This window comes from Lepidochelys kempii, chromosome 8 (assembly GCF_965140285.1).
Source record: "Lepidochelys kempii isolate rLepKem1 chromosome 8, rLepKem1.hap1, whole genome shotgun sequence".
Classification (NCBI taxonomy): Eukaryota; Metazoa; Chordata; order Testudines; family Cheloniidae; genus Lepidochelys; species Lepidochelys kempii.
Window position 1 is genome coordinate 91,020,879 of NC_136387.1, and position 27,533 is coordinate 91,048,411.

At 39.3% G+C, this 27,533-nt stretch overlaps 2 protein-coding genes across 18 annotated transcripts in view; one reads left to right on the forward strand and one right to left on the reverse strand.

Annotated features, from left to right (window-relative positions):
• DOCK7 (dedicator of cytokinesis 7) overlaps window positions 1–27,533 on the forward strand; it is a 140,397-nt gene that overhangs the window by 36,419 nt on the left and 76,445 nt on the right. For all 17 annotated transcript variants that reach the window (XR_012160459.2, XM_073357479.2, XM_073357481.2 and 14 more), the window contains 7 exons: window positions 3,230–3,296; window positions 4,790–4,939; window positions 7,851–7,931; window positions 10,145–10,310; window positions 10,957–11,099; window positions 12,738–12,831; window positions 13,337–13,499. Coding sequence is in view for 16 of the 17 variants with exons in the window: in XM_073357479.2 (XP_073213580.1) it covers window positions 3,230–3,296; window positions 4,790–4,939; window positions 7,851–7,931; window positions 10,145–10,310; window positions 10,957–11,099; window positions 12,738–12,831; window positions 13,337–13,499 (864 nt within the window). In the remaining variant the exon portion in view is untranslated. The remainder of the gene's footprint in view (window positions 1–3,229; window positions 3,297–4,789; window positions 4,940–7,850; window positions 7,932–10,144; window positions 10,311–10,956; window positions 11,100–12,737; window positions 12,832–13,336; window positions 13,500–27,533) is intronic.
• On the reverse strand, window positions 18,872–26,966 carry ANGPTL3 (angiopoietin like 3). The gene is made up of 7 exons (XM_073358069.1): window positions 26,406–26,966; window positions 25,158–25,268; window positions 24,143–24,260; window positions 23,154–23,267; window positions 21,861–21,956; window positions 19,876–20,148; window positions 18,872–19,053 (listed from the first exon to the last, which is right to left on the reverse strand). Exons 1-7 carry the CDS (start codon window positions 26,898–26,900, stop codon window positions 18,872–18,874), a joined length of 1,389 nt encoding a protein of 462 aa, XP_073214170.1. The 5' UTR covers window positions 26,901–26,966.

Consider the following 27,533-nt stretch of genomic DNA (forward strand, 5'->3'; position numbering starts at 1 on the left):
TTTCCCTGGCTCACTGTACATCCGTTGTAGACAAATCTGTCGACGTGCCCTATCACCTATCATGAGTCCATACACGCTCAATTTGTTACATTGGGCCTTGGAGTAAGTCAGGCATTTTGTTTTTTGCCCTGTAGCAAAGTTTTTTGTTGTTGTTGTTTTTTTTTAAATCACAATGAAAACATTGCTGCAGATTTTTAAGATAAGGCTTTACAGTGTGAGACAACTGGCAGGGTTATGTGAAGGTTCAGGCTCAACAACCTTGACTGTATCCTTTTAAAAGCTAAGTCTTTGTACACTTAGCAAGCTTTAACTGGAGGAACGGAAACCTGTTAAACAAGTTTAATGAAGTGAAGCTCCTGAATATAGGGTTACCTGCTGCTGGATCATTGCCTATAACTCTTCTCTATTAACACAAGGTAAAATTTTACTGTTATTCCCTTAGAGAAATAAAGTACAAAACTGATTTTCCACACTGCTGTATTCATCTTCTGTGTCCTCAGTTAGATCAAGCCTTCTTGTTAGAGAGCTCAAGTTAGACTACATTGCCCCTCATAACTGAGACATATGTGGGACTTACCCCCTGCAGGTAAAACACTTCAGGGCCTGATGTAGCCTTAGAGATGAGCTGATATTTCAGCCTTTTATTTTACTGAGTGATGTCATGAGCTAGAACAAGATAATATGCAGTAGCAATGGAGCTATCTCTCCAAAAATAGCTGTATTTAATGGAAGTGAGTTAAATTTTAGAAATTAATGAGTTCTGCTATTTGAGGTTATCCTTTGTGTGTTAGTAAATTTATAGCAAATCTATCAAAACCATATTTGCCCCTAATACAAAGATTATTTGTACTTTGTGCTACTGTTTGTTATTTTTATGGCACCCAAAACTGTGCTAGATGCTTCGTGGTAGAGAGAGAGATGCGTGGGCCTTGCCCCAATGAGCTTACTGTTTAAAGCTACAGGTGAGTTAATGAATGGTGGCAAACAAACAGCGGGGGGGGGATGAGGAAGGACAAGGGTAACAGCAATTAAAAAAACAAACCTCAAGCAGGACTGTAACCTGGGACCATTGTCAGGCTGAGCCAGACAGACCTTATTGCAAATGTAGGGAAAATTACCTTTCCTATGTTCTGCTCCAAGACATTCCACTCCTCATTGTTAGGAGCAGTGCAGAACTATCAAGTTCAGATGCTCATGTTATGTATGATTCTTACAGAGAAATGATGCTGCATGCGGAGGTTTAGGGGCTCCTTCCTGCAAGGTGCTGTGTGCCTCCCATGAGCTGCTGAACGTGCTCCATCCCTATTTGCCTCATTCTGTTGATATAGCCCTCAGTACTGTGGTATTTGAATGCCTCCGAATCTTTTAACATATTTAGCATCACACCCCATTTTACAGAGAAGGAACTGAGGCACAGAGAGGCTAACTGACTTGCCCAACTTGTCACAGGAAGTCTGTGACAGAGCAGGGAATTGAACCCAGTTTTTCTCAATCCCAGGTTAGTGCCCTAACCACTTGGCCATCATTCCTTTCACAAGGAGCTGAGGTGACTTAGGTCTCCCGAGAGATGCTCAGAACTTTGTAGGACTAGCCCGTAAGAGCACCATGCTGCTCTCTGATACAGGAATCCAGATTGCTGCTTATCTATTAAAATATACCTTTGCTCTTGGGACCTTTCATTGATTTCAAAAGCATATACCACAGCGAACCAGACAGGTTCCAAAAGGGCACAGAGGATCTAACTAGAGAAGTGAACAATTACCCAACAGTAACTAACTTGAACAATCATTTGCTGTGTTCCCTTGCCAGTTATTTTTCACATATTTGTGTTGTGAATACTCAACGGCCTTGACTACATGGCCATGCAGCAAAGTCATAACTTTGAATAGTGGCATCAAACCTGTCATTGGAATGAATGTAATTTCATCAATAGAGTATCATGATACTTCTGATGAAAGATGGACACTTAATTATTATTCACCATGATTATTTGTACTTTGTTAGAATCTTTAATCCAGGGATTTCTAAGATGCCATCAAATATAACAATATAATACCATCTGTAATAATAGATGGTAGATATTGCATACTATATATTTACAAATATAAACTACCATAAGGTAGGTGCTATTTTACCATTTTACAGATGGGAGGTTATCGGCCCAGAGAAATTAAGTGACTTGTCCAAGACCACATGTTGAGTCAGAGCTAGTTCTGGGAATAAAAGAGATCTAGGTGCCAAATTCTCATGAAAGAAAAAAATTCAGATGCCAAGAGTTTTAAAAAAAAATGATGCAAATCCTTAGAAAAATTGTTTTTGGTTTTCTAACCAGCCATAGAGCTGGTCAGGAAATTTAGGCAAAAATGTTTCCATTGAAAATTGGAATCTTTTCAGATGAAATTGGTTGTGGGTAAGAAATTCTACCAATTCTAAGTTAGACGTTCTGAATCCCAGTCTCCTGCTCCAATCACTAGACACACAGCAACTCCTCCATATATCTTTTGAAAAAATTATCTTTTGATAATTCAGAAGCATGGCAAGAAAAGCTATACAAAGAATAAGAACTAGATTAATTTCTGTTCACAGAAGCTAAGGTTCCTCCATTTCCAATGGTCCAGCTATATCAGTTAATCATTTGCTTTTCTTCAAGGAAACCACTAGAGTGCTTTCCTTGGCTTCCAATAGCACCAGCAGATGATAACCAAATAAATAGCTTGAGTTTAGGATTCTGATCCTACACCACTGCAAATCAGAGATCAGGATCAGCCCCTGGAATTCTTCCCTGATCAGTTGCTCCTAGGAAAGAAGAAATAGTCTAGTTTTCATTGCCTGCTGACAGCAGTTTCAGATTCCACTTGTGTATCTTTCCCTGAGATGCGAACTGAGGAAGAGAGAGAAGCCGGACAAAAAAGGATACTATTAAGTTTCATATATCCGGTAGTCAGACTGAGCTAATGCTGGTGGCTATCTAGTAACACTTTTTTGGTAGCCCCATGAGTGTCTGCAGAATTTGTTTTCATTTGAAAGAATTCTGTAATAAGATTCTGGTCCTTTTTGGGTATGTCTCCACAGCAAAGAAAAACCCACGGCTCGGGGTGTGATGCTGTTTAATTGCTGTGTCGATTTTCCAGGCCCTGGCTGGAGCCTGGGCTCTAGGACCCTGTGAGGTTTTTGTTTTTGAGTCAAACTCAAGTCAGATCAATTTATTTATTTGTCTCTTCCCTTAAAGATTTGAAATTGAAATTGAACCCATTTTTGCAAGTTTGGCTTTGTATGATGTTAAAGAAAAGAAAAAGGTATGTAGTTATTATTTTTTACTTACATGGTGACATGTTTGTGTATGGGGCATTAAAGATATGTGTCCAAAGCACTTATGGTTGAAGGCCCTGATCCTGCAAATACTTCCTATCATGAAGCCAATGGGACTACTTATGGTAGGAGGTACAACATCCAGTAGTAAAGTATAGGTTTCAGTTGCACTGCTCATATATTTAAACAAGTACATTTTGCAGGCTCAGGCACCCAGTTTATGGTATTGCAGAAATTTCAAAAAGCTGCATTCTCTCTGTCTTTAATGACACATCAGTTAAAACATACATGATTTTCTAAAAATATGTAAGCAACTTAAATCTGCATATCTGTAAAGGGACACTGTCAGCTAGTTTCAGGTTCAAAATGTATGAATGGAAAATTTAAACTAAAAAATGATTTTTTAAAAATAAAGATTTTTCTTTGAGTGATTCAAACATTGCCCTGGCATGTTGTCAATCCAAATAACATTTTGCTAGTGCATGAGAATAGGAAACTGACTAGAAACAAAACTGACCAGTCTGTTTTTGTAGTTCAAGTTGAGTGAAATGCAAAGTGAACGGAGTGTAAATAGTGAGAAGTAAGCTAGATTTTGAAAATTCTTTTGGTTTTTATAATCCAAGATATTGTTAGTAACCAAGGTAAAGATATTTTTAAAAATAAAGTATATGTCTTATTTTGACACTGTCCCTTCAATGCTTGAATATCTCAAATAGTCTTTTTTAAATGTGAGTAGGTAGACTTTGTAAATTTTGCTTAATTTTTCAGTCACATTTCTCAGGCCAGTTTTGACCATCTTATCGTTTCAGTCATTTTCTTTCATGTAGTATGTTTGTGAAGTGGCTTTAGTGACCTCTACTGTTGATAATGGCATGTTACTCCTTTTGGCATTGGAATCTTACTACAGACACTGGTATTTGATGTCTCTGTGGAATGTTTCAGTGTACTAAGGTTACTCAGCCCCATGCCATGCAATTTTTGTGTTTCAGCCTAGACTGGGGACACTACTCTTTTATAGATACTTCCACTGCATGCATCCAATGAAGTGAGCTGTAGCTCACGAAAGCTTATGCTCAAATAACTTTGTTAGTCTCTAGGGTGCCACAAGTACTCCTCGTTCTTTTTGCGGTTACAGACTAACACGGCTGCTACTCTGAAACCTTTCCTTCTCTGACACTTTGAAACTGTTGTAATAGTTAATCAAGGGATCATGTTTGAGAGAGGTACAGTAGGTTTTATAAATAACTTACATTGCTCTTTTCTTTTTGCATTCCTCTTCCCCTTATCATCTGCCTTTATGAGACTGTTTGTTTTGGACTTCAGACAATATGGATTGGTAATGTTGTTTGCTAAATAAGTGGTATCAACAGAGGGCATTGTGCAGTCTTTTTCAGGAATGTTTTCAAATTGCCGGGGGTGTTCGTGAAGAGTTCACTATTAAGTGTAACAAACATCTAGAGCTAGCTAACATTTCCCTTAGATTTCAGAGAACTTCTACTTTGATTTAAACTCTGAACAAATGAAAGGAATGCTGCGTCCTCATGTCCCACCTGCTGCCATTACCACTCTGGCCAGATCAGCCATCTTTTCTATTACTTATCCCTCTCAGGATGTTTTTCTGGTAATAAAGGTAAGAAGGGTGTGTGTGGGGTGTGTGTGTGTGTGTGAGAGAGAGAGAAATGTCATTGTTCCTTGTTTATTTTAAATAAAAAACTAGGACCTGTAGACCACACAGGCCTGTGACTCAAATGTATTCAGGCAAATTTTGTCCCTAGGAGATGGTCGTGGGGTGTTCCCATAGGAGCGTCTGAGAATTTGATTCGTATCAATAGCTCTTTTTATGTTAAACATTTTTTATATCAGATACTCTCCAATGGAGAAGTAGGCTGGTTTTAATATTGAAAACCCTAGAAAACAGCTTAGTGCATAGCTTCTTTTTCGGGATTGCTATTTTCTGTGAAAGGAAACAGTTTGGTGGAGCGTTAAAATGATAGAGAAGCCACTGGGTAAAATTTAAAAAAAGAAGCACATGAGCCTAAGTACCATATTCAAAAGTGACCTAGGGCCAGATTTTCAAAGATATTTAGGCACCTAAAGATGTAGATAGGCACCTAGGAGCGTTTTCAAAACCATCTTATCAGGAGACTCCTACTGAAGTTCTACTGAGCCCCAGATAGCTAGATACTTAGGCATTGCTGCGCTGCAATGCCTAACTGATTTTGGAGCCTAAATCTCATTTTGAAAAGTGATTTAGACACTTGGGAGCCTAAATCCCATTGAAGTTAATTAAATATAATTTTTTAATTGTGACCTAAGTATGTGGTGTGCCAATAATGTTGCATTTCATCCCACGATTCTATTGCCATTTATTGCCTAGTTACTGTATCATTTTAACAGTTTCTCCTTTCACACACATGCATCTAGTTATCAAAAGCTCAGCTGTTGTATCTGTCTGTTGTATATGAAATAACTGTCTTTTTTATTATTATTATTAATAATTATTCCCCTATTACTGATTGGAAGGCAAATATTGACTTCTATAGAAATTACTAAGAGGGTCATCTTACATTTGCTGCATGTCCTCTCTTTTCAGCATACATCTTATTTTTTAAATAAATGTTGCATCCTATTTAACGGTTGGAAGGGGGAGAGTTTCCTTAAATAGACTTCAAAGTTATCATGCACAGAGGCTTCAGTGTTCTAAAAAGTATTCTGATTTGGTATTGAGTGTATATTTGAGGTGCTAATACATTTCATTCATAGTTACTTATACAGTGAAACCGCTTATATGTCAATGAATACATCCTAGTATGCTGTCTATAGCAGACTTTACAAAAGCTGACTTTACATAAGCTGCAAAAAACTAAAAAGGCTTGATCTTCAAACCTGGTCAGTAATTGAAAGAACCATATATGTCATGTAAGATATCTAAGTACCAGATCTGTGAGCATGATCAGGTAGATAAATATCGAAATTATATACATTGCATCTACTTTTTATTGGCACCTGCAAAATTGTGGGCCCCTGGAGGGAGGCTGGGATAAGGCCTGGTGGAAAATTAGACCCATAAAATGTAGTGTTGGTAACTTCAGGAATAAGGTGCGTGAAGATGAAAAACATTATTCCTCCTCTCATTTGGTTAGAAGAACGCCCCAATGGGAGGGACATTCATTCCCCAGCTGGCTGAAATTGGCAATTGGATCAGTTCTCTACCTCAGTCCCAGAATGAATTCTTTCCCATTGGAGAAAAGGGAATGTGACACGCCCTTTGTATTTACAGCCATTGGTTACATCACCCTATAGCAAGCCATGTGTTGAAAATTGATTCTGAATGTATGCACAGATAGATTAAGCTTTTGGAAGTAAGTTAATATGGTGGCTCAGTCAAAATTGTCCCAAGAAAGATCAAGGAGTTTGGTAATTTAGGTCATATTCTGATCTCAGATTTGCCACATGTGTCATTGCATATCTTGTAAAATCAGGGTCTGTGTTTGCACAGTAGCTGATTTTTACAAGCTGAGAGGCAGAGATATACACCATATAACTGAAATCAGGATCTAGCCAGAGGAGTTTGTGTTTGCACATTAGGACTTGTAAACCCAGTGAGGTAAGCACAGCTGGTAGCCATTTATTTAACAGTGACATTTTGATTTTTATCATGTGATAATAGTAAATAAGATAGAAAAATAGCTTGCCTTGTCAGTTGAATTTTCACATAGGTGTTAGCTTTGTTATGTATTATGAAATCACTAGCTATGCATTTGAACATTTCTAACTAATCATCCTAGCTAATCTGGGCATGCAAAGGATGATGGTAAATATTCTTCTTTATTATTTGTACTATGGTATTACCTAGGAGTCCTGGTCATGGGCCAGGCCTCGTTGTGCTAGGCACTGTACAAACAGAGAACAAAAAGATGCCCCCAAAGAGCTGACAGTCTAAGTAATGGCAACTATGCAATGGTTAGCTTGTGAAGGCAGGGGTGCTTTTTAAACCAATTCATATGTCCCCAGCCCTCTTCACTGCTCATTCGTGTGAGCCACCTGTTTTGTCTCATCTCCTAGATTTCAGGCTCTTTGGGCAGGGACAGTAATTTTCTATACCTTTGTACTGGGCCTTGCATAATGGGACACCAGTCTTGTCGAGAACTTTAGGTGCTACTGCGAATAGATAAAATAACATGGAGAAGAACCAAATTCAGAAGAATCATGAAGTAATAATCTGACACATAACTCTTTAAAAGCCCTTGGCAATTGGCTAAACGTTCAAAAGGCTGTAATTTGCACCTTCATTTTTGCACTTCCAGTTTTCACCCACAATTCAGTTGTGTTACTCACACTTCCGACTATCTGGTCAAGGAGAATGTTCTTTGATTTACATCTATGGTTAAATTTGCTGGTGCAAAAGGGAAACGAGCTTCAGCTCTTTTGAATGTCTATTCTTCAGAACATGTCTAAACTACATAGAGTGTTCTATTAATTTGCCATTCTCTGATAAATACATGTCCCTGTCCTCACAAACACCCGTTGTTTCTTCACAGCTGGAAAAAGTATTACAGCAGGGGGATATTGGCGAATGCGCAGAGCCCTATATGATTTTTAAAGAAGCTGATGCGGCAAAGGTAAGGATTTTTAGAAGTTTAGAGGAAATGTTGGCATTGATACTTCCAAAGATATTGAAGTTTAATCATTCATATTTTAATTAAATGTATTGACCTTATTTCCCTTTACTGTGGTTTGTCCCGGTTCCTGCTATTCCTGTTATTAAAACGATACCTTTAACTAGGATTCTTGTCAACTTCTAAAAGGGAATTATAAAATAATCCCAGTATCACAGCTCCTGGGGAGTTCCACTGCTAGCATTTGAATTGTGGTGCTTTTACAACCACGTTTTAAAATGTTTTCCTCTCTTCTGATGTTGTGTGGAAGATCCACCCACACATCGGGGGGGGGAAACTGACTATCATGAAACAAACTGTAATCCCAGTGCTCCTGTTGCATGTACAAAATAGCCAACTGAACAAAGAGAGACAGTGTATATTTTTGTCTCTAATATTTTTTTTAGTTATGTGTAATGAAGCATAGCAAAAGGCTTGGCCTCTTGGCCCACACTTAGAGTTGAATTCCTACCTCTCCGTCCCTGCTTCCCTTCCAAACAACTAGATACTTTACTGTGGAAATCCTACCTACGGTGCAGAAGGCTTGGAACTGCAGTTTTCATAGCTTAGAAGAATACCATAATTTTTACTGAACTCTGAGCTGTTAAAGTGGTGGTTGTGCAAGCCTGGATATGGTAAATCACTGTGGATCAGAGGCTAGAAGGGAGTGCATTCTTTTGCTGGCTTTCTGGAACAGACAGGAATACTAGTAGCATCTAAGAGACAACTTGTGCTGTGGCATTTCTTTGATGTTGTCCTTTGTAGGTTACTCCAAGATCAGCAATGGCTATAGAATGGGAAATCTCCATTTTATCTTTAGAAGAGCTACAGTTTAGAGCTGTAAAACTTTACCCAAGCTCAGTCAGTTTTTGTACAATTTAATTTTAAAAACCGATTTCACAGCCATCTTAAGAAAGACCCCCCCTCCCCGCCCCCGATCTAATGGAATATAGAATGAGGTGGTGCGTGGCATCTTCTCTTGCTTATCATTTAATTTACTTCTGATTTCCTGAATGAGTGTTGCAGATGAAGTGAAAAGCAAAAGGAAATGGTGAAGCCTGGATGCACCATAGAATGGATGTTCTGCCTGCATGTGACCCTCAAATCTGTCACCATACATTTTCTAAGAGCTAAGACTGCAAACCTCTGGTTGCTATTTAAATTCCTTCATAGTTCCAGCTGGCAAAGTTTATATTCACTTTCTCTTCTGAACTCTTATGCAATGATGCTCCCTAAGCATTCAGATACCATGGTGATGGGTGGCAGTATAAACCCTAAGCTAGACGGGCCTCCATTCCTGTGATGAGTGAGGTGACCCTGCACGTATATTGTATTTTGGAATCAGACAGGTGGTTTGTGAATTTTGGGCAAGTGGTGTTTTGTAAGGCCTCGTTGCAGCAAGGTGCCTAAGCACATGTCTAATTTGAAGCATGTGAGGATTTCCATGGAATTCGAAGGACTACTCGTGGTTAAAGTCATGCCTTGATAAATCAGGATCTGCATGTTAAAGGCACAGGACTGAGAGACAGGAAGCCTGAGTTCTATTTCGGGCTCTACCACAGACTATATATGACCATGGGCAAGTCCCTTTAATTGCTTTCTGCCTCAGCTTCCCCATATGTAAAATGGGGACAAAGACTGATCTCCTATGTAAAACACTTTGGAATCTACTGAGGAAAAGTGCTATGTAAAAGGTAGCTGGTGGTATTATTATTTTAGGGTTTTATGCTGCTCCCGTCACCATAGTATCACCTCATAAAATCAATAGCAATAATGAAATCCCTAGTGGACTTCCTGGAGTATAATTTAGCTGCCTTGTGAGGGCAGAGGGCCAAGTGATTTGAACTGGCAATTTCTGGAAGCTTAGGAACATTAAATCAGCTGCTCTTTTAGATCATCACTGCTCTACAGGATGGGAGTGTTCTGAGGCTCAATTCCTTATTGTTTGTAAAGCACTTGGGAATACTCAGGTAGATGGTGCTATGGAAATGCAAAGTATTATTATTATTATAGTTATTTATTTATTATACTAGGGATCAGTGTAAAAGTCATTATTATTACTTTGCATGGACAAAGCACCTGGAAACGTTTTTGATAAGCGGAGGCTGGCTTCCCTTCCCTTTCCTTTTTTTTTTTTTTTTTTTTTTAATCTGTTGGAATTAATGTTTTGTTTGCAGAATAAGGAGAAATTGGAAAAGTTGAAAAGCCAAGCAGAGCAGTTTTGCCAAAGACTCGGCAAATATCGAATGCCTTTTGCCTGGACAGCCATTCATTTAATGAACATAGTCAGCAGTGCTGGAAGTTTGGAGAGAGATTCCACAGAGGTTGAAATTGGCACAGGAGGTTAAGTATATCCTGCGTTTTCATAAGGGAATATGTGCCTGAGCTAAATCAGCTTAGATCAGGCCCTATGGCCACTGCTCTTTCCTTTTACCAGCTTGTTCTCTCTCTTTCCACTCCCCCTCCCCCACGCACGCCTTTGTAACAGTCCTAGAAAAGGGTTGAAATAAAAAGGACAAGGCTGTGGTAACAAATAGGTTTATCTTTCAAGAATTTTACAAGCAAACCATCTGTTATATGCTATTTATACCCAGGCTGCTAAGACTGAAGAGCATTGTAGGCTGATGAACATTTTCCAAAGGAGTGGATTAATCTTTTTGAACCACACAGCTCATCTGAAACTGCTCTTCAGCATCCCCAAAACTGCCAACTTCATCATCTTTCAGCACAAGAGAAATACATAAATCTCCACACAATAAAGACTTTTATAATAGCAATAAGGCACTGGGGTGAGGTTGCTATGAAAGGAGCAGAGGTATTCAGCTGTGCTTCATAGCTTCCTGATGCCTCAGGAGTGTGATTGTCTTAGCATAACCACCTCTTCTATCATGCTTATTGCATAATTTTTGAATGCAGCAGTTGTCTTCCTGTGTAGAAAATCTGCTTGAAACAAATGTAGTTCTCTTTGTTTTTCTTCCTTTTCTTTTAGAACGCAAAGGATCTTGGTCAGAGAGACGGAATTCCAGTATTGTTGGAAGGCGTTCATTAGAAAGGACAACCAGTGGAGATGAAACTTGCAACCTTACTAGCTTTAGACCAGCTACTCTTACGGTGACAAACTTCTTTAAACAGGTACTGTAAGAGCCATGGTCATTGCGGTGTTTCCCATGACACAGCATGATTTGGTTCGCCCTCCTGGTGAGGTCAGAGTAGAGCTGAGTGGATAATTCATAATCCATTGACTGAATTTAGCCTTGCTTTCCCATTCACGGATTATGTTTGAGCAGCATCTGATTTCATTTATATTACTGGAAGTTTATTCTACAGACACATTTTTGCAAATAGTTTGTCATGATCTGTGGATTCTTTCTGAGAAGTTCATTGTGAAAAATTGATTTATGAAATTTGAGCTTTGTCAGTTTGTTCTGAGTGGACCTTTAGGTCACATGGCATTGTCACTGTTCCCTGACTGTATCAGTGTAACTAATAGAAACAGGTTTCCTCGGGGAATATTAGTTCATTCTTCTCCAGTGTTCTCTAATAAACATTTAAAATTCGCTGTTTTCATGAACATTCCTGCAGTATACCCGTTTGCTCGAATAATCACAGAAGAAATCACAAAGCAGCCAGTGAGAATCCATTATTTTTATTTGAGTGAATATGTGCCAAAGGATAGTTGATGTATTTGACCTACTCTTGGCCATGAACTGTAGCATAACCTTTACCATGGTGGTTGCATCTTTAGCTCACACATAATGGCCTCAGTTCTTAGATTGCCCTCAATCTCTGTTGAAACAACCCTATTCAATTCAATGGGCAATTTGCCACTGATTTCAATAGAAGCAAGACCATGCTCTGCAGTGGGAGATAAGAATGGCCAGCAGTTCTTGGAATTCTCTCAGCATTTGGAGCTCAGATCCCATGGTGGAACAGATCCTTTCTGATACTGTGGTGCTGATGTCAGCTCTCCTCAGCTGAGGCTGTGGATTTCCCTGAGGAACAGCAGCAAGGGAAAGATTTCAAAACATTTAGTATTTAAGGATAAGAGGATGGTAAGGGAGGCTGGACTATTTTTTAAATGGAAGCTATTTTGTTTTCAATTAAGTAATGTATGAGGTAATTATTATTATTTTTTATTTTTTGGCCACCAGGTGCAATAAAATGATGTTCAGGGTGGTATTACGGTGTTTTTTGCTGCTCTAGAAAATGTCGTTAATTTTTGAAGCATTACCGAGCGGCAAAAGGAAAGGTGAAATTGTAACTCTGCCACTCTAGCTTCTCCCAAGCCAAAGCTGAGGAAGTTTTGGCGAGTTACAAAGTGGCAAATGAAAAAAAGAAAAAGGACAAAGTGGAACTCCTCTCCCTGCTCTCTCTCAACCCGCCCCAAAACTGTAGACATCATTAATTCTATTGTGTTCATTGGCAAAAAGGGGAGAGAAAGGGCAGAGGGAAGAAAGGGGGGCAAGTCCTTTGAAATTTCGTAATTTGAAAATTCAATTTTCTGTTTTGATGAAAGTAGGAAATTTTTTGCGAGGGGGGGAATCTGAAAAAGGCTATTTTTATTTTTAAAAGTTTCCAATAAAAAATTTCACCCAGTTCTCATAAGGAAGGGCCCGTGATATTAACATAACCTATTAATGTTCTCACCATCTTGTTCCAAGAAAGTACGTTTTGGAGTCAGGTGCAGGAAGGCGAGAGGTGATTTTTTTTTTCCTAATTGCATCCTTATGCAGGCACTGTATTAAGCATTTTTTTTCTCTTTAACAATAGGAAGGGGATCGCTTGAGTGATGAAGATTTGTACAAGTTCCTTGCAGATATGAGAAGACCATCTTCTGTTTTACGGAGATTGAGACCCATTACAGGTATTTAATTATCCTGATGGAAAGTGCTGGAAGGAAACCTTTATGGATTGTATATTATAAGATTGTTTGTCTGTCCCCTCACAACTCCCACCTGATTCCTATCCCCTTACTCATTCTCTGTTGCCCATCTGTGCCCCCCCAACCCTTTATTTCAGTGTTGCACAAATGCATTTGCCTCAGGACTGTGGCATCATAGAATCTATGTGTATCTTTTAGATGGGAAAATCCTACTGTTGTAAACCATATCATTGGCAGTTCAGGATAGTTCCTGATTGTATATTTATTACCCAGTCTAGTATTTCAAGTGCCAAGTGATGGGTGTCTAGATGTTTCCCTTAGTAAATTATTTCACAGGCTAATAGATGTTACTTTCAGGATACTTTTTTTTCCTTTTCAGAAGCGAAAGGCAAGTATATTAACCTTCTCCATTCTAGAAAACAGCATTAATATGCACACTGAATTTGTGTTTTTCTTTCAATTATTGTAATAATTTTTTTTTCTATAGCTCAGCTGAAGATAGACATATCTCCAGCCCCAGAGAATCCTCATTACTGTCTAACTCCAGAATTGCTGCAAGTCAAACTTTACCCAGATAGCAGAGTTAGACCTACAAGAGAGATACTGGAGTTTCCTGCTAGGGATGTGTATATTCCAAATACTACTTACAGGTAAGATTTTTGAAATACATTTTAATCCCTATGAGATCAGCAGGTCCAGACCTTCCACGCTTATCCACGCTGGTTTGCTGCAAAACTTGCCACAGCATCAGATCCTCTGTGCCAAAGACATCATAAGGAGTCAGACTCTCTTATGGCAAAAAATAAACAGCTGTAGAACAGTTCTTTGCAGAACCTAGTAGACCTAGCTGCATAAAACGCAGCAATTTGTGGGGATATCTGAGTGAGCTTTCTTCATTTTTAGTCTATATGAGGTTTGCTTGAGTTTCGGTTACAAACAACCCAAAACCTCAAAGGAAATTTCAGTTGAAACCTCACACGTTTCATGTGGTTTTGTGTTAAAATCATAATTACTTCATCACAGTCCCAACATGAAACCATAAACCTGAGTGTTTCAGTTACATAATGAAACTCAAATCCAGCTGAGTTTTACAACTGTGTCAGTAAATCGGAGTCATGGTATCAGTGAACAAGGGGTTAATTTCAACACATCTTTTCCCTCTTTTTGCACATATGGTATGGGGAGGTGCTGTAAGAGTGACATCTTGGAAGGCCGAAGGGAGAGAATGCCTTTTGGGAAGATAGGGTCACATGCTCAGGGGCCATAGGATTGGGCTGGACCTAGAGATCAAAAATGTTTCTTGTAAAAAATTATTTGATGCAAAATGTCTTTGACTATATGAAAATTTTAGGAGAAAAATTTCCTATAATTTGAAAAGCTATTTTTAATTGGAAAAAAATGTTTAGAAGAAAAAATTTCCACCAGCTTTAGGTTCAACCCAGCCCTCTGATGTGTCGACAGAACTACATGGTGCATTGCAGGTTTATCATTCAAAATATTGCACCAGAACAAAACACAAAATGTTGTGTGTTCAGTTTTCAGTATTTTGGTTTCCCCAAAACTTTTCTCTCACTTTTTCTCCTCTCCTACCCCTTTTTTGGTGGTGGTTGGGGGAGGGAAAGAGGGGGGAGGAGGAGAAAGAACATTTATTTTTATTTTTCACAGGAAATAGAAGAAAATCCACCAAAAAAATTGGAAAAGATCAATTTAAATAATAATAATTCTTGCAGAAAATTATTACCATTTTTGGCCAACCATAGCTCCCCTCCAAGCTGGAGGACAGATTTGCTGTCTTTACTTCCGTACTATCTTAACTTATTTTGCTTTTTTCTTATAAACATTAACCCTTACTGACTGGAACTGTCCTTTTCTGCTGAGTCATTTCACCAGTTCACATATCTGCATTACATTTTAGTATAAATATTTCATAGATCTCTAATATCTGCTTAAATATAGTCACAGTAAATATTTTGTTGATCTGTTCATAGCACTTGGATACATATTCAAATATGAATCCTATGGATAGCCAAATGATTAAGCTCATTTAAAAATCAATTACCTGCATTGAAATTATACTGATATCCTACAGATCATGTGGAACAGCAGCACTTCACATTACAAGACTAAAATGTTCTTTTGTTCCCTGTAGTATGTATATAACAAACATTTTTATTACCAGCTACCCATTTAAACTGTTTCTGAAAGTATATTCTTTAGCTGCTTCATTTATTGTACTTATATGGTCCCATTACCATAGTATCTGAGCATCTCGCAATCTTTAATGGATTTATCCTCACTATACCCGTGTTGGGTAGGGACATGCTGTTTTTATGGGGAAGAGAGGCTGGGTTCTTCTGGGGAGAGACAGTCCTTCTCTGCCCTTCAAAATTACTTCATTCTTCTCCTAGCTGACCATCCTGATCTGCCCTGCCTCCCCTTTGTAATCTTTTCCATCCCTTTCCCCATGCTGGAATTCTGCAGTCATTGGGCAACTGTGGGCCGGGCATAACTAGCCTGGCTCTAGGACACAGCTGTTAGCTCAAAGCCTGGCCATTAGGAGTTGGTGATGGGCTGTGAGCATGATAGTCTCTGCTCACTCAGGAGTCTCACTTTCAAAGACTGGGGATGGGGGATGGAGCCGATGAGGTGGGGAAGGGCTCGTTTTGCAGCTGGGGAAAGGAGATGGAGGCAGTGAAAGTAGAGAGATGAAAACCCATCTCACATTCTTCATCATAGAACACTAAGGGTCAGGTGTTGGGGTTCTAAAACATGGGACTATACCTGTCAGTCAAGACCTTCTCTCCTGCTAGAGGATTTTTACTAAGGAGTTGAACTAGGGATTACCTAGGGAGGTGGTAGAATCTCCTTCCTTAGAAGTTTTTAAGGTCAGGCTTGACAAAGCCCTGGCTGGGATGATTTAATTGGGGATTGGTCCTGCTTTGAGTAGGGGGTTGGACTAGATGACCTCTTGAGGTCCCTTCCAACCCTGAATATTCTATGATTCTATGAACTCTTGAGCTCTTTTGCTAGAAGTAGCTAGTGCTGAAGTCCATTGAAGGTGTGTCTAAACTGCAGGTCTGATACATGTTTTAGCCCAATCCCATCCTACAATCCATACATAAAGCCCTTGACACTTGTATTTAAGTCCTCAGAATACATGCGTGCTAGCTTGACCAGGAGTATAGGTACCCATAACTATGTCTTACTGAAATTTGTATCTCAGCCCACTCACTTTGCAATGAGGATGAAGCTAAAGCATGTGTTGCTGAGGTCATGTTTGAATAGGCCGGCAGTGCTATCCCACAATTCCCATGGCCTGTATGTTCTAGCCTTTCTACAGACCCAACTTCCTGCTCCCCAGGGACAGGACATCGCTCATTGCTTTTTTCCGGATGTTTGGCAGTCTTCTGTGGATCTAGTGACTGGGGCTTAACAGGAAGTAATGACTTTTCTTGACTGGAAAGTGAATTGGTTTGTATCTATGAATTAGTCTATTACAGGGGTGGCCAACCTGAGCCTGAGGAGGAGCCAGAATTTACCGATGTACATTGCCAAAGAGCCACAGTCATACGTCCGCAGCCCCCCCAGCAGCTCCACCCCCCTGCTCCCAGCACTTCCTGCCCACTGGCTGCCCTGCCAATCAGCACCTCCTCCTCCCTCCCCAAACCTCCTGATCAGCTGTTTCATGGTGTTCAGGAGGCTCGGAGGGGGAGGAGCCAGAGCATGGCAGGCTCAGGGGAGGGGGCGGAGCCTGTGGCAGAGCCAGGGGTTGAGCAGTGAGCACTCCCCGGCACATTGGAAAGTTGGCGCCTGTAGCCCCAGCCTCGGAGTCGGTGCCTATACAAGGAGCGGCATATTCACTTCTGAAGAGCCGCAGGTGGCTCTGGACCTGCAGGTTGGCCAGTCCTGGTCTACTAGCAATGAAAAAACCCAATTCCAGATCACTGAAGTTGGAGGGCTTCAAAGTACAGTCTAATTAGCTGCACAGTAGATCTATCACTCAGGCATTGTTACAAGGGGCAAGACAGGGGAGTGAGGATCCAGTCCTGGGGGTAGGATGGAACAGCTGGTGGGAAAAACTGGTGAGACAGCTCTGCTGTTTCTTGTCTTCCATGGATGCTGGCAGGAAGGGACTTGAGATTTGCACAGAGGATAAGCAGCCCCAAGACAGTTCTTATCCTCATCCCCAGACTACCTTTCCTCTAAGCTGGTGTGGGTCTCCTTGGCCTCTTGGAACTAGACAAACCTCTGTATGGGTGCAACCAACTCACAGAAAACTAATCCTCTAAGGCCTGGTCTACACTGGGGGGGGGAATCGATCTAAGATACACAACTTCAGCTACGAGAATAGCGTAGCTGAAGTTGACGTATCTTAGATCGACTTAGAATCACTCACTTCGCGTCCTCGCAGCGCGGGATCGACAGCCGCCGCTCACCCGTCGACTCCGCTTCCGCCTCTCGCCATGGAGTTCCGGAGTCGACGGCAGAGTGATCGGAGATTGATTTATCGTGTCTATACTAGACGCAGTAAATCGATCCCCGATAGATCGAACACTACGTGCCGATCCGGTGGGTAGTGTAGACGTGGCCTAAGACTTCTTTTATTCATGTTACATATTAGTTTCTTTTTGGAAATTTTCTTTATTGATTTTTAAAGTATAATATAAACAACTAAACATTTCCAGGACATCAGTACAAATGTGCAGTTCCTCTTGCTTGATTATCTTACTTTGATTGTAATGAGTGCATTTCAACAGCATCAGACCTCTAATTCAATTAGTTAGTGCATTGTTTCTCTGAAATTTGCTAATTATATTCAACCTTGTTTTCATTTTGACAAAATATAGTTTAAAAAGGTGGGTTTTATTAATGTCGACAAATGTTAAAATGCTACAAAATTCATACAGTACAGTTTTTAGGTAAGATAGAAAAGTCAATATGATTCAAAATATTCACATTCTATGGCTCCTACCATGCAAACACTTACAGGCATGCCTAACCATAAATATGTGAATAGTCCCATCGACTTTGGGGGTTCCTCCTTTGAGTAAATTTATGCAAATATGTGTTTGCAGGATTGGGGCTGAAGGTCCTGCAGGATCTTACAGTCCTTACGAATGTGATTAGTTGAGTTGCACCATTGACTTCAGTGGGATTTCTTGCATAGGTACAGGTTGCAGGATTGGTTTCTATTTATATTAAAGGCAATCTGTCTGTTTCAAACACAGCACTTTGTCCATTTGATTCCATAAATAAGGTGTACCAAAAGGTAATTTAAGGGCCTGATTCAAAGCCAGTTGACATCCGTGCAAAAAACTAACGGCAGTCTTTGGATCAGGCCCTAAGAATTATTCTACAAAGTATAATATAAAAGGTTAGTTTCACATTCTGGATTTCCAGATGCGCTGTTTTCATAGTTGCATGAGCACAACAATGAATATTTGGCTCAAGATACACAGCTGGATGTTCACATTTAAATACATAGTACCATAAAATGCAGAATTATCTGCCAATTCAGTCATGCATAGACACATTCCAAGACTACAGTACTTGAGTCTAACATGAAAGTAAGTTACTTTATAAAGTAAAACCTTTTTTTTCTTCAAAACTAATACTTACATGTTTTCTGTAGAATTCTGTCAGTCTGTTATTTTTATTGAAACATTTTGAATATTCTCCTCTACATAATCCAGAAATGAATGCATTGGCCTGAAAATTCTTGTCCACATGTAATACAGTCTGCCAAAATATCAAAACCACATCCAGTTTCTAGGCACCAGTGTTCAAAGGTGGGGATGCGTAGGTAGTTTTGAACTTGAAATATATTTATATTGGAAAAAATAATAATACTTTCAAAATATACCATAAGACCACAGTAGACTCCTCCGTGTTGTATCATTGAGTAGTATGGAATACTGTATATGTAATGCCTTGTATTTGGGCATTCAGCCCTGATTATTAGTTCATATTATGTTTCATATTCAGTGAATATGTGTTCAATTAAACACTTCAGAATGAGGATTCACTCAAAACTTTCTAAATCCGTAGGATGTATCATCAGCTTGGTTGACCTGATCAAATAGAATCTTCCTTTCTTAGGCTTCCAGTATATTCCTCGTCTCCTTTCTAGTTTTCCTTCTGATCTTGGTTTGATATATTTTCCATTCAGATTGGTTTCCCCACACGCTCTGTGCCACCAGCCACCTAAAAACAATATTTTGGTGTCATTTAGTCCAAATTTTACTTTTCCTGTTTGACGTCAGAAGGCTAGTCACTGATTTGGACAGCATTTTCAAAGTGAGGCTTCTCTAGGCCTGATCCAACTCCCATTGAGGTTTTTGTTTTTTTGTTTTATAAATGTGTAGGAAAATTCTACCTTTGTCCTAGATATATCGATCAGTTTTGAGGTGAATGTGACTTATTTTGTATATTTTAGAGCGCACCAAAATCAGGCTTTAAATGGAAACTCGGCTGCAGGCTTAACTATAGTCTGCTGCGTATGATAGAGTGGAATTAATATCCAGTCCATCTTGTGTTGTGTGCAAGAAGGGATTATATGTAGAAAGCCAATGTAGTCCAGTGGCTGGGCGCTGGACTAGGACCCAGTACACGGGAGATGAACTCCTGGCTCCATTGAAGTCTGTGGCAAAACTCCTATTGACTTAAATGAACAAGGAACTCACCCCTGAGTTCCATTTCTATCTCTGCTACTAATCACTCTATGGCCTTGAGCAAGTCACTTAGCATTTCTGTGCTTCAGTTTTCCCCATGTGTGAAATGGGATAATAATGCTTAGGTGGTGTCTTAGGACTCTGAAATCTGTGGACAAAAAACACTATATAAGTGCTGATAATTATTATTTCATTTTATGTTCTTCATTTGCAGGGGAGAGATTTTGTGAACTAGTCTTTTCAGTCTCTAACATCCATGACAGCTGAGCATTATAGGTAGATTCCCAGTAATTCATGAAGTTATATCTAATGTAACAAAGGAACTGGAATTTTAATGTGCTTCAAATACTGGTACCTGAATATCTTTCTGGACAGTTTAAATCACTCTTTGTAGCATTGTCGTGATCCATCAAAGAGAACCTCAGTTTTGTTTGTTCAGGCAGTGCGTTGGGAATATTTCCTGAGATCTCTGAAAGATGAAGTGTGTAGTCTGTTTCTGGACTTCCCAGGGTGAATGTGTACTCGACGTAACGTTTATTATCTTTCCAGTCTTTCAGCTCAATACGTAAAATGTAGTCAGCTTGGTTAGCAATGGAATATAACTTCGCTAGTCCCAACCAAAATTCCCCTGCAAGGACAGGTTGCATGAATATCATTAGTATGGAGTTAAGACAGAGCACAATTATTTTAAAAGGTTTATTCATTGCTTTAATTAAATCAATAGTATGAGTCTTGGGAACTCTTGATCTTTTCAGAGAGTCTCCTGAAACATTCTTTTTGTTTACATCTTTTTAATTACACACTCGTGATCAATAAAAACTAGATATATAAATTAAACGGAACCTCTCCTAATTTTCACAGTGCTTGTGAAGGACTGCAGAGGGGACTCCAGACATTAAAAAAAAATACGTAACTGAAACAGCATGATAAGTGAAGCAAGTGGCATATATAAAACTTAATTGTACTGGAAATGGATTTCACTTGTGGTTGTGGTGGGGGACCTACATTGGGATTTTGATGCCCTTATAGAAAAAAAAGTGGATTTAATTTGAGTAGTTTTTCTCCTTCATGGACTTTTTGATAGTTGAACATATTGTTTAGCAAAATATGAACCAGCTTCTTATTATGTCTATTGCTGATCTCCGACCAAAAACAATACTGCCAAATGTGAATGCCTCACAAGCAAGGTGCCCACCTACATTTCAAGGATCAAAGGACAAGCACTTTTGAAAAAATACAGGACAATACTTTAAGAAGCAGCACTCCACCATTTTCCATTCATGTTAGAAAATTCTTCACAGGCCACAGTCATACATTGGTATCTCTGTATACTTCTATGATCCTTTGCATGAATTTTTCTGATCTATGGAACAAAATGCATCCTATATTGTTAAGGGATGTGGGAATTCTACACCAGGTAAGGCACATTCCTTAAAATATGAGGTGAGAATCCTCCTACATGAGAGAATGCTTGTCTCAGTCCTATTTACTGCTCCAACACCAGAGGGAGGAATAGAGCAACTCTTCACTGTTGCAGATCTGAAAGAAGGCAATAGTTGATATCCTGCTGCTATCTACCCTCTGCTCTGTGCCCAGACTGGGAAATTGGTGGCTTGAATCTGCCACCTGAGTCCTGCCACAGTGAGTCATTTTTCTGTAAAAGGAGAATCAAGTAATTTTAAATAGATGCATAGACAAATCTGTTGGATAGGCAAGCTGTTAGCCAATGCTTGGCATTAAAAATGATCTTAGAGTTGATGAATAACTAATATAAACATGGGTGTTTCTTCACCATTCACATGCCAGGTAAGATGATTGGCTGCCAATGATTGGGAGACTGGACGTGTAGAGAAGAAAATACTGTCTAGTCTAATGGTGTCTTGAGCTTGAACAATTGATGTGGTGGTGTTTAGTGTAAACATGGTATGGTGGGAGGAAGAAGTGCTGCTTACTTTGGTGGTGTTTACTGTGTATTTCTTGTGTTCTTGTGGTTGGAAATCTGTGTCAAGGAAACCTAAAACTTTGGATGGGGAACTTGAAAAGGGCAGAATATAAATAAATAAAATAACATTTGAAATATGTCTTTTTGGTCTTGATTTAGCAAAGGTCTTGAGCACATGTTTAAGGGTAAGCACATGCTTACGTGCTTTGCTGAATTCAGGGCCTTATATTTTCTGGTATGCAATAGACAGTGTCTCACATTAGCTATATGAGCTGCTCAGACTGGCTTGCTTGTTTCTGCCTGCTGGTGTGTGAATGCACTAGAGTCATTGAAGATTCTAGCATTTGAAAGCCGCTAACAACCTATAAAAAATGAAGGAGTAAAAACAGTGCCTTTACCCTTGAGATCACCAAAACCATTTGCATAGCTCTCCCAGGTTTGGTTGAAATCTAGTGATCCATTGACTCTGTTTTGAATGACTGTCCATGAGCTGTCTGTGAATGACAAAGGGAAAGAAACCATCAGCCTGTTAGGTCATTTTAAGCATTTGTTTGGACTTTGACAAGAGTAGAGCAATAGATAAAAAGAGAAATTAATTGTTCCATGTTAGTAGCTTTGCTGGGCATTTTATAAATACCATTTACAGTCAACAAAATTCTCTCAAGTGGTAGCTCTTGACTGCTTAGGATATTTCGCTAACATTCATATGAAGCGTGACTGATTTTTTTTTTCTTTTTTGTAGTAACCAGGTCATGACACCCTCATCTGACCCAGATACAACAAACATGCTTGAATTATGACCCTTCAGCAGCTTCTTTTCACAATGAAACCACAGGCCAACTATGTTTGCATCAGTGTATTCTTGGAAATGCTAGGTAGCTGTGCCAGAGATCAGGGAGCCAAGAGGGCACTTACATAGAGCTGCACGGCCAGTGTGAGAGGCACTGTGCTGTGCTCTGATACAATGGGAGAAAGAACAACTGGCCAAACTGGTGATACACATGCATGTGTACCACAAAATAACAGCATTATGACTTTGTTATAGGAAGACAAGCAGATACCAGCGTAGGCTGCTGGCAAAGATATACCATTGGTAGTTGCCATAGTTATTATATATGTATCAGCCATGTTGTGCATGGACACAATCCTTGTTTAGATCCAACATGGTCACTGACTGGTGATAAACTAATTGAAATGTGATAGCATGGAGGGGCCTGATAAACTCATGGCAGTTCTGTACCCCGGAATAACCTTATAAAGAATGTGTGTCAGACTATTCAAAGCATAACCACTGTTAGCTGCCTATGCTGAGTGTTATGCAATTAACTGGTTTAATTTAGAAAAGTTACTAGTTGTTTGTAATACAGTGTTAGTAATCATTGCTTTTTAGTGGTCATTTGGCTGAAGGGATGAAAAGCTATTTCCCGTAGATGCCAGTGGATTTGCCTCTTGCTTATAGTGAAGAATGGACTGAACAAAGAGTGGAAGTGTTTTCTTCAATTCTCTCTGGTATTTTGAAAAGTCGGGACGAATTCAGAATGCCACTGGTTGCAGTCAGCTTTCTAATAGATGACAACCTTTTGGGTAGTCTGCTGTAAGTTTGTGTACATTTTAGGGCAGTAAGCACAGTACAGTTTATCAGTAAACTGTTAAAGGAAGAATTCTACTGCTTCTAGCATAGCTGGTCTTACCAGATTTCATTTCACAATAGACATTAAAAGCTTCAGATCCGTTGGGCTTAATAGAGTAAATGCCACTGGTCCGTTCACCTCTCTTATAAAGGGCAGTGCAATCAGTAGCGACACCTGGAATAGCAATAATTAAAGAATTACAAATATCTTTTTGCAGTTAAGAAGCCTGAAGGACAGAATCCAACATTGCAGAGGTAGTTGCCTGTTTTGAACCTCTTGGAACAAAACAGAAGCTGTAATAGTTAGTTCAGCGGGAGTGTTCTTTTATGATGGTTCCTTCTGTGAAATGGGCAAATTAGATTCTGAGGGCTAAAAATTACGTCAGAGGAAAAGTGGCCAACTGGCTGTTGGGCAGCTGGTGTTTGCTCAATTAGGCAAGGTTTCAATTTAGATAATCTTACAAAAGGGATAGTCTAAGAACAGACTGTTGGACATAATGACTTTTTTTCTCCACGAAGTTCTAATCGTGGTTGTTTGAATTAGACTGAATTCCCAAACGTTACTATTGCTGAAGTCTAAAAATGCTGATCAGCTTTAAAAATCTAATCCAAGTCCTGTCAATCCAAGTCTCAGTCCATTTCCCAGTGGACAAATGCCTGCATCATCAAAACTGACAATAAAGGTATTGCCTTGTATGTGTGATACAAAATGTAACCCAAAGAAAGGCCAGAGACTGAACTGCCTACCAAGACTGGACTATTTCAACCCTAGAAGTTGTCCCACTTCACGAAAGTGGAGGCAAATTTGTGGGGTAGTGTGTGGAAATGTGCACTGCTACACCTTTTATATGGTTAAATAAAGGACTCAAGTCTCCAAAGCTGAAAACCCAGCCCCTTTCATAAGAACTGGCTTCATAGAGAAACTAGAAAAAGAAAGGTAAAAACCTCCTGTATCTGACCATTTAACAGTGAGGACATGCATGCACACATATGCACTACTGCAAACGCAATGGGTTATACAGTCATACCTAAAGCATTATATGATCTTACCATTGAATTCCTGAACTGGAGCTGTGGAATTATGTGAAGGAAGGGGAATGATCTTTGGTTCAGTTTGTTTCAGAGAAAATGAACTCTCTGTGTTTTCTTGGAAACTTGTATTGCTTAGCTGAAAAGAAGCATATTTATGTATTATTGATCTCCCAAGCATCTTGGAATTATAATCAAAAGTCATATACTTAGTACAAGAATCCAAGGTACTATATCCATTTTTATTATCAATTTAATCTTTCAAAGTAATCAGTGTACAATATGTAAAGTGTTTTATAAATGTTCCTGGAGATTTTGAATATATTAATACTAACATGCCTCTTTGAAACTCATGTTTTGTCTATGAAACTTGTTCACTAAGATAAGCTGCCAATTTGCTTAGCTGTCCATTTGACATGTATCTTGATCGGTGGATGAACTTAATTTGGTCCCTATATAACACCACTCAGACAACCAGTCCCAACCTGTAGAGGGTTTACGGAGCCCTTGGGCCGTGCACTAAAAACTCTTTTCTTTTGGGGCCTGCTCTGAGGAGTGAAATTAAATATGAGCATGTCAATTTCAAAACCATGTCAGTTGTACCCACAGCTGTGGTAACAGAGGTTAAACATTTTAGTGCAGAGGTATGGTGCTGTGTTGAAATAAATATAGCAGCAGAGAGGAGGAAAAAGAGAAAATCACTTAACACTGGGAAGCAGGAGAAAGGAAAGAGTAGGAAAAACAGTGAGATTGGTAATTAGAGAATTAAACAAAATTAGAAAAGTTACAATCCCCAAACATGCCCCACTTGGGTTTTATGGTCCATGGTGCAGAGCTTTATACTCAGCATTCTTGTGCCCTAAGCCCCAACCACATACCACAGAACCACAGCATTTAGCAGTTGCACACCCATAAAAAGATTGTGTCCCAAGATTTGCATTTTGGCTGATGGGGTTATTTTCCCCCCTAGGTATCTCAGACAATCAGAATGAATTCTGGAAAGGAGAAGTGTATTTCGATAACTAGTTCCTCTTACCTTTTCTTCCAGCTCCTTTATTTGATTGTGCTGTTTATCAAGTTGTGCATGCTGTTCTTGTACAACTTTGAGAAGTTGCCTAATGTGGTTGTCTTGTTGCTGTACAAAATTCTGGAGGGGGAAAAAAGTGGAACTTCACCAAAGACAACTTTCATTCTGTGTTAGAAAGATCAGATTAATGCCTTAGCAAAAGTAGTCTTCAACCAACCTTTTTTATTGGTGTCAGTTTTTAAAGGCAAAATCACTGCACCATCCATGGTCATCGTTTTCCTTTATTTTGCCTTCCCTGTCCTGCCTTGTGAGGTAGAATCCTCTCTTTTCCTCTGCAATGAGTATCTACACCAATTTTGGATCAAATTATGTAGCTCTTACTTGAGCAAAACTGCTGTCAGCTTCAGAGACCTTCATTTGGCCCTTTATTTCAAACACTTTAATCCCACTTTGTAGGTGATTCAAAGAATGAATTTTTGTGGAGCTGTCTTGTGTTTTTAATTGAACTGTATAAATAACACATACCACTAGGCCAGTAGAGAGGAAGGATGCTCCAGTGGTTAGGCCTTGGAAGACCTGGGTTAATTTCCCTGCCGTGCCACGTGCTTCCTGTGTGACCTTGGGCAAGTCACCTAGCCTCTCTGTGCCTCAGTTCTCATCTGTAAATTGGGGATAATGGAACTGCCTTAACTCCCAGGGGTGTTGTGGGGATAAATATATTGAAGATTGTGAGGCGCTCAGGTACTATGGTAATGGGGACCATATAAGTACCGTAAATAGATAGCCCCTCTTTAAAGTTAATTTTTAAAATAAATGTTACTAAATCTTAACATTAAACCTATCAGAATTCACATAGACCACCATTTTGCAATGAGCTGTATTGTGCTGTAGTTTTGTTAATCTGATTTCCAAGGGTTTTACCACTATGCTTTAGCGTACTTTGAAATTGATTTATTTTTTTAAGCACAAAGCAAAATATGTAGAGCCATATCATTCCATCTGTTTTCAAGCATATTTCCTCACTGATTTCTTTGGGGATTTATGCTTTAAAATTGGTGACATTTCAGTAAGACACTTGAATTGATTTCTGCAAGACTATTATTCTCCAGTTTCATGTACAAAGCTTATTTCTCAAAATACATATTACTGCTTCTAGAAATGTGTGGAGGAAACATGGCTGTCTGAGCATCACTCCCTAAAATAGAATCCTGATTTACTTTGGCTTTCTACCCTCTGGGTTTCCTCAAGTCTACTTACTTTGAGTGAAGTCATTTCTTTCAGTTCTTGAACTTCAGGCTGGATGTGGACTAATTTAATTACTTTCTCTTCCAGCCCCCCTACTTTCTCTTGAAGCTGGATCTTGTCTTGTAATAGGTCTTCAATCTTTGAGTTCAGCTCGAGGGATATATTCCTTATCTCTTCATTGTTGGCCTGCAATCTGGAAGTTGTTTTTCTGAGTTCTTCTTCTTCTACTTTGATTTCGTTGGTTTGCAGTGAGAGCTCATAAAAAGACTTGTCAAAAATGTTCAGTTTTTGAAAGATGTCATTCATTTGCCCCTTGGTCTTGTGGACAAAGTCTTTAAGGCCGTGCCCAAGCTGGAGAAGCCCATTAGCTAAAATCCGCACATCATCTAACATGGCAAATCTTGAGTTCGGCTCAGGAGGTGCAGAATCAAAGGAAGAGTAGTCTTTGTCAATTCTACTTGAAATAGCACAAGGGGCAATGAAAAGAAAGATGAGGGCTATTTTCATGGTGTCTGTTTCCAATTCCCTAAGGTAGTTTTGAACAGAGATGTTTTCCCTGGTTTTAGCTTTTGCTGTATGATGGTTCTAGGTTAAAGAATTTAGCCTATATATATGCCTGTTCGGTTCAGAAAAGGCAAACGGATTAAGTTGATCATTAAACCATGTATAATTGAACTAATGTAACCTCTGTCCTGTCCAGGTTGATATCTGGAAAGATAAACCTGTGTGACCAGCCTGGTGCAGATTAAACTAGTACTTAGATTTCCAATATGCCAGCTATTCTGTTGTTAAAATTATTGGTAAACGTGATGTATTGCTGGATATACACCTTTCTTAACAGGTTCATTTTTTTTATCATAATCTTGAACTATGGATAAGGGTCTAAATTACAGTGTAAGGGTTCTTTACATTGCCAGAGGAATGTAAAAGGGCCTTACCATAAATGAGAAGCAATCTCTGTGTTTCAGATTCTGAAGGGGGCGGGACATCCTACAGAAGGGCAATTCACTGAGCCTGACTCTGATTTCACACCACTTTGACACTGGTAAAAAGAAAAGGAGTACTAGTGGCATGTGATGAAGTGAGCTGTAGCCCACGAAAGCTTATGCTCAAATAAATTGGTTAGTCTCTAAGGTGCCA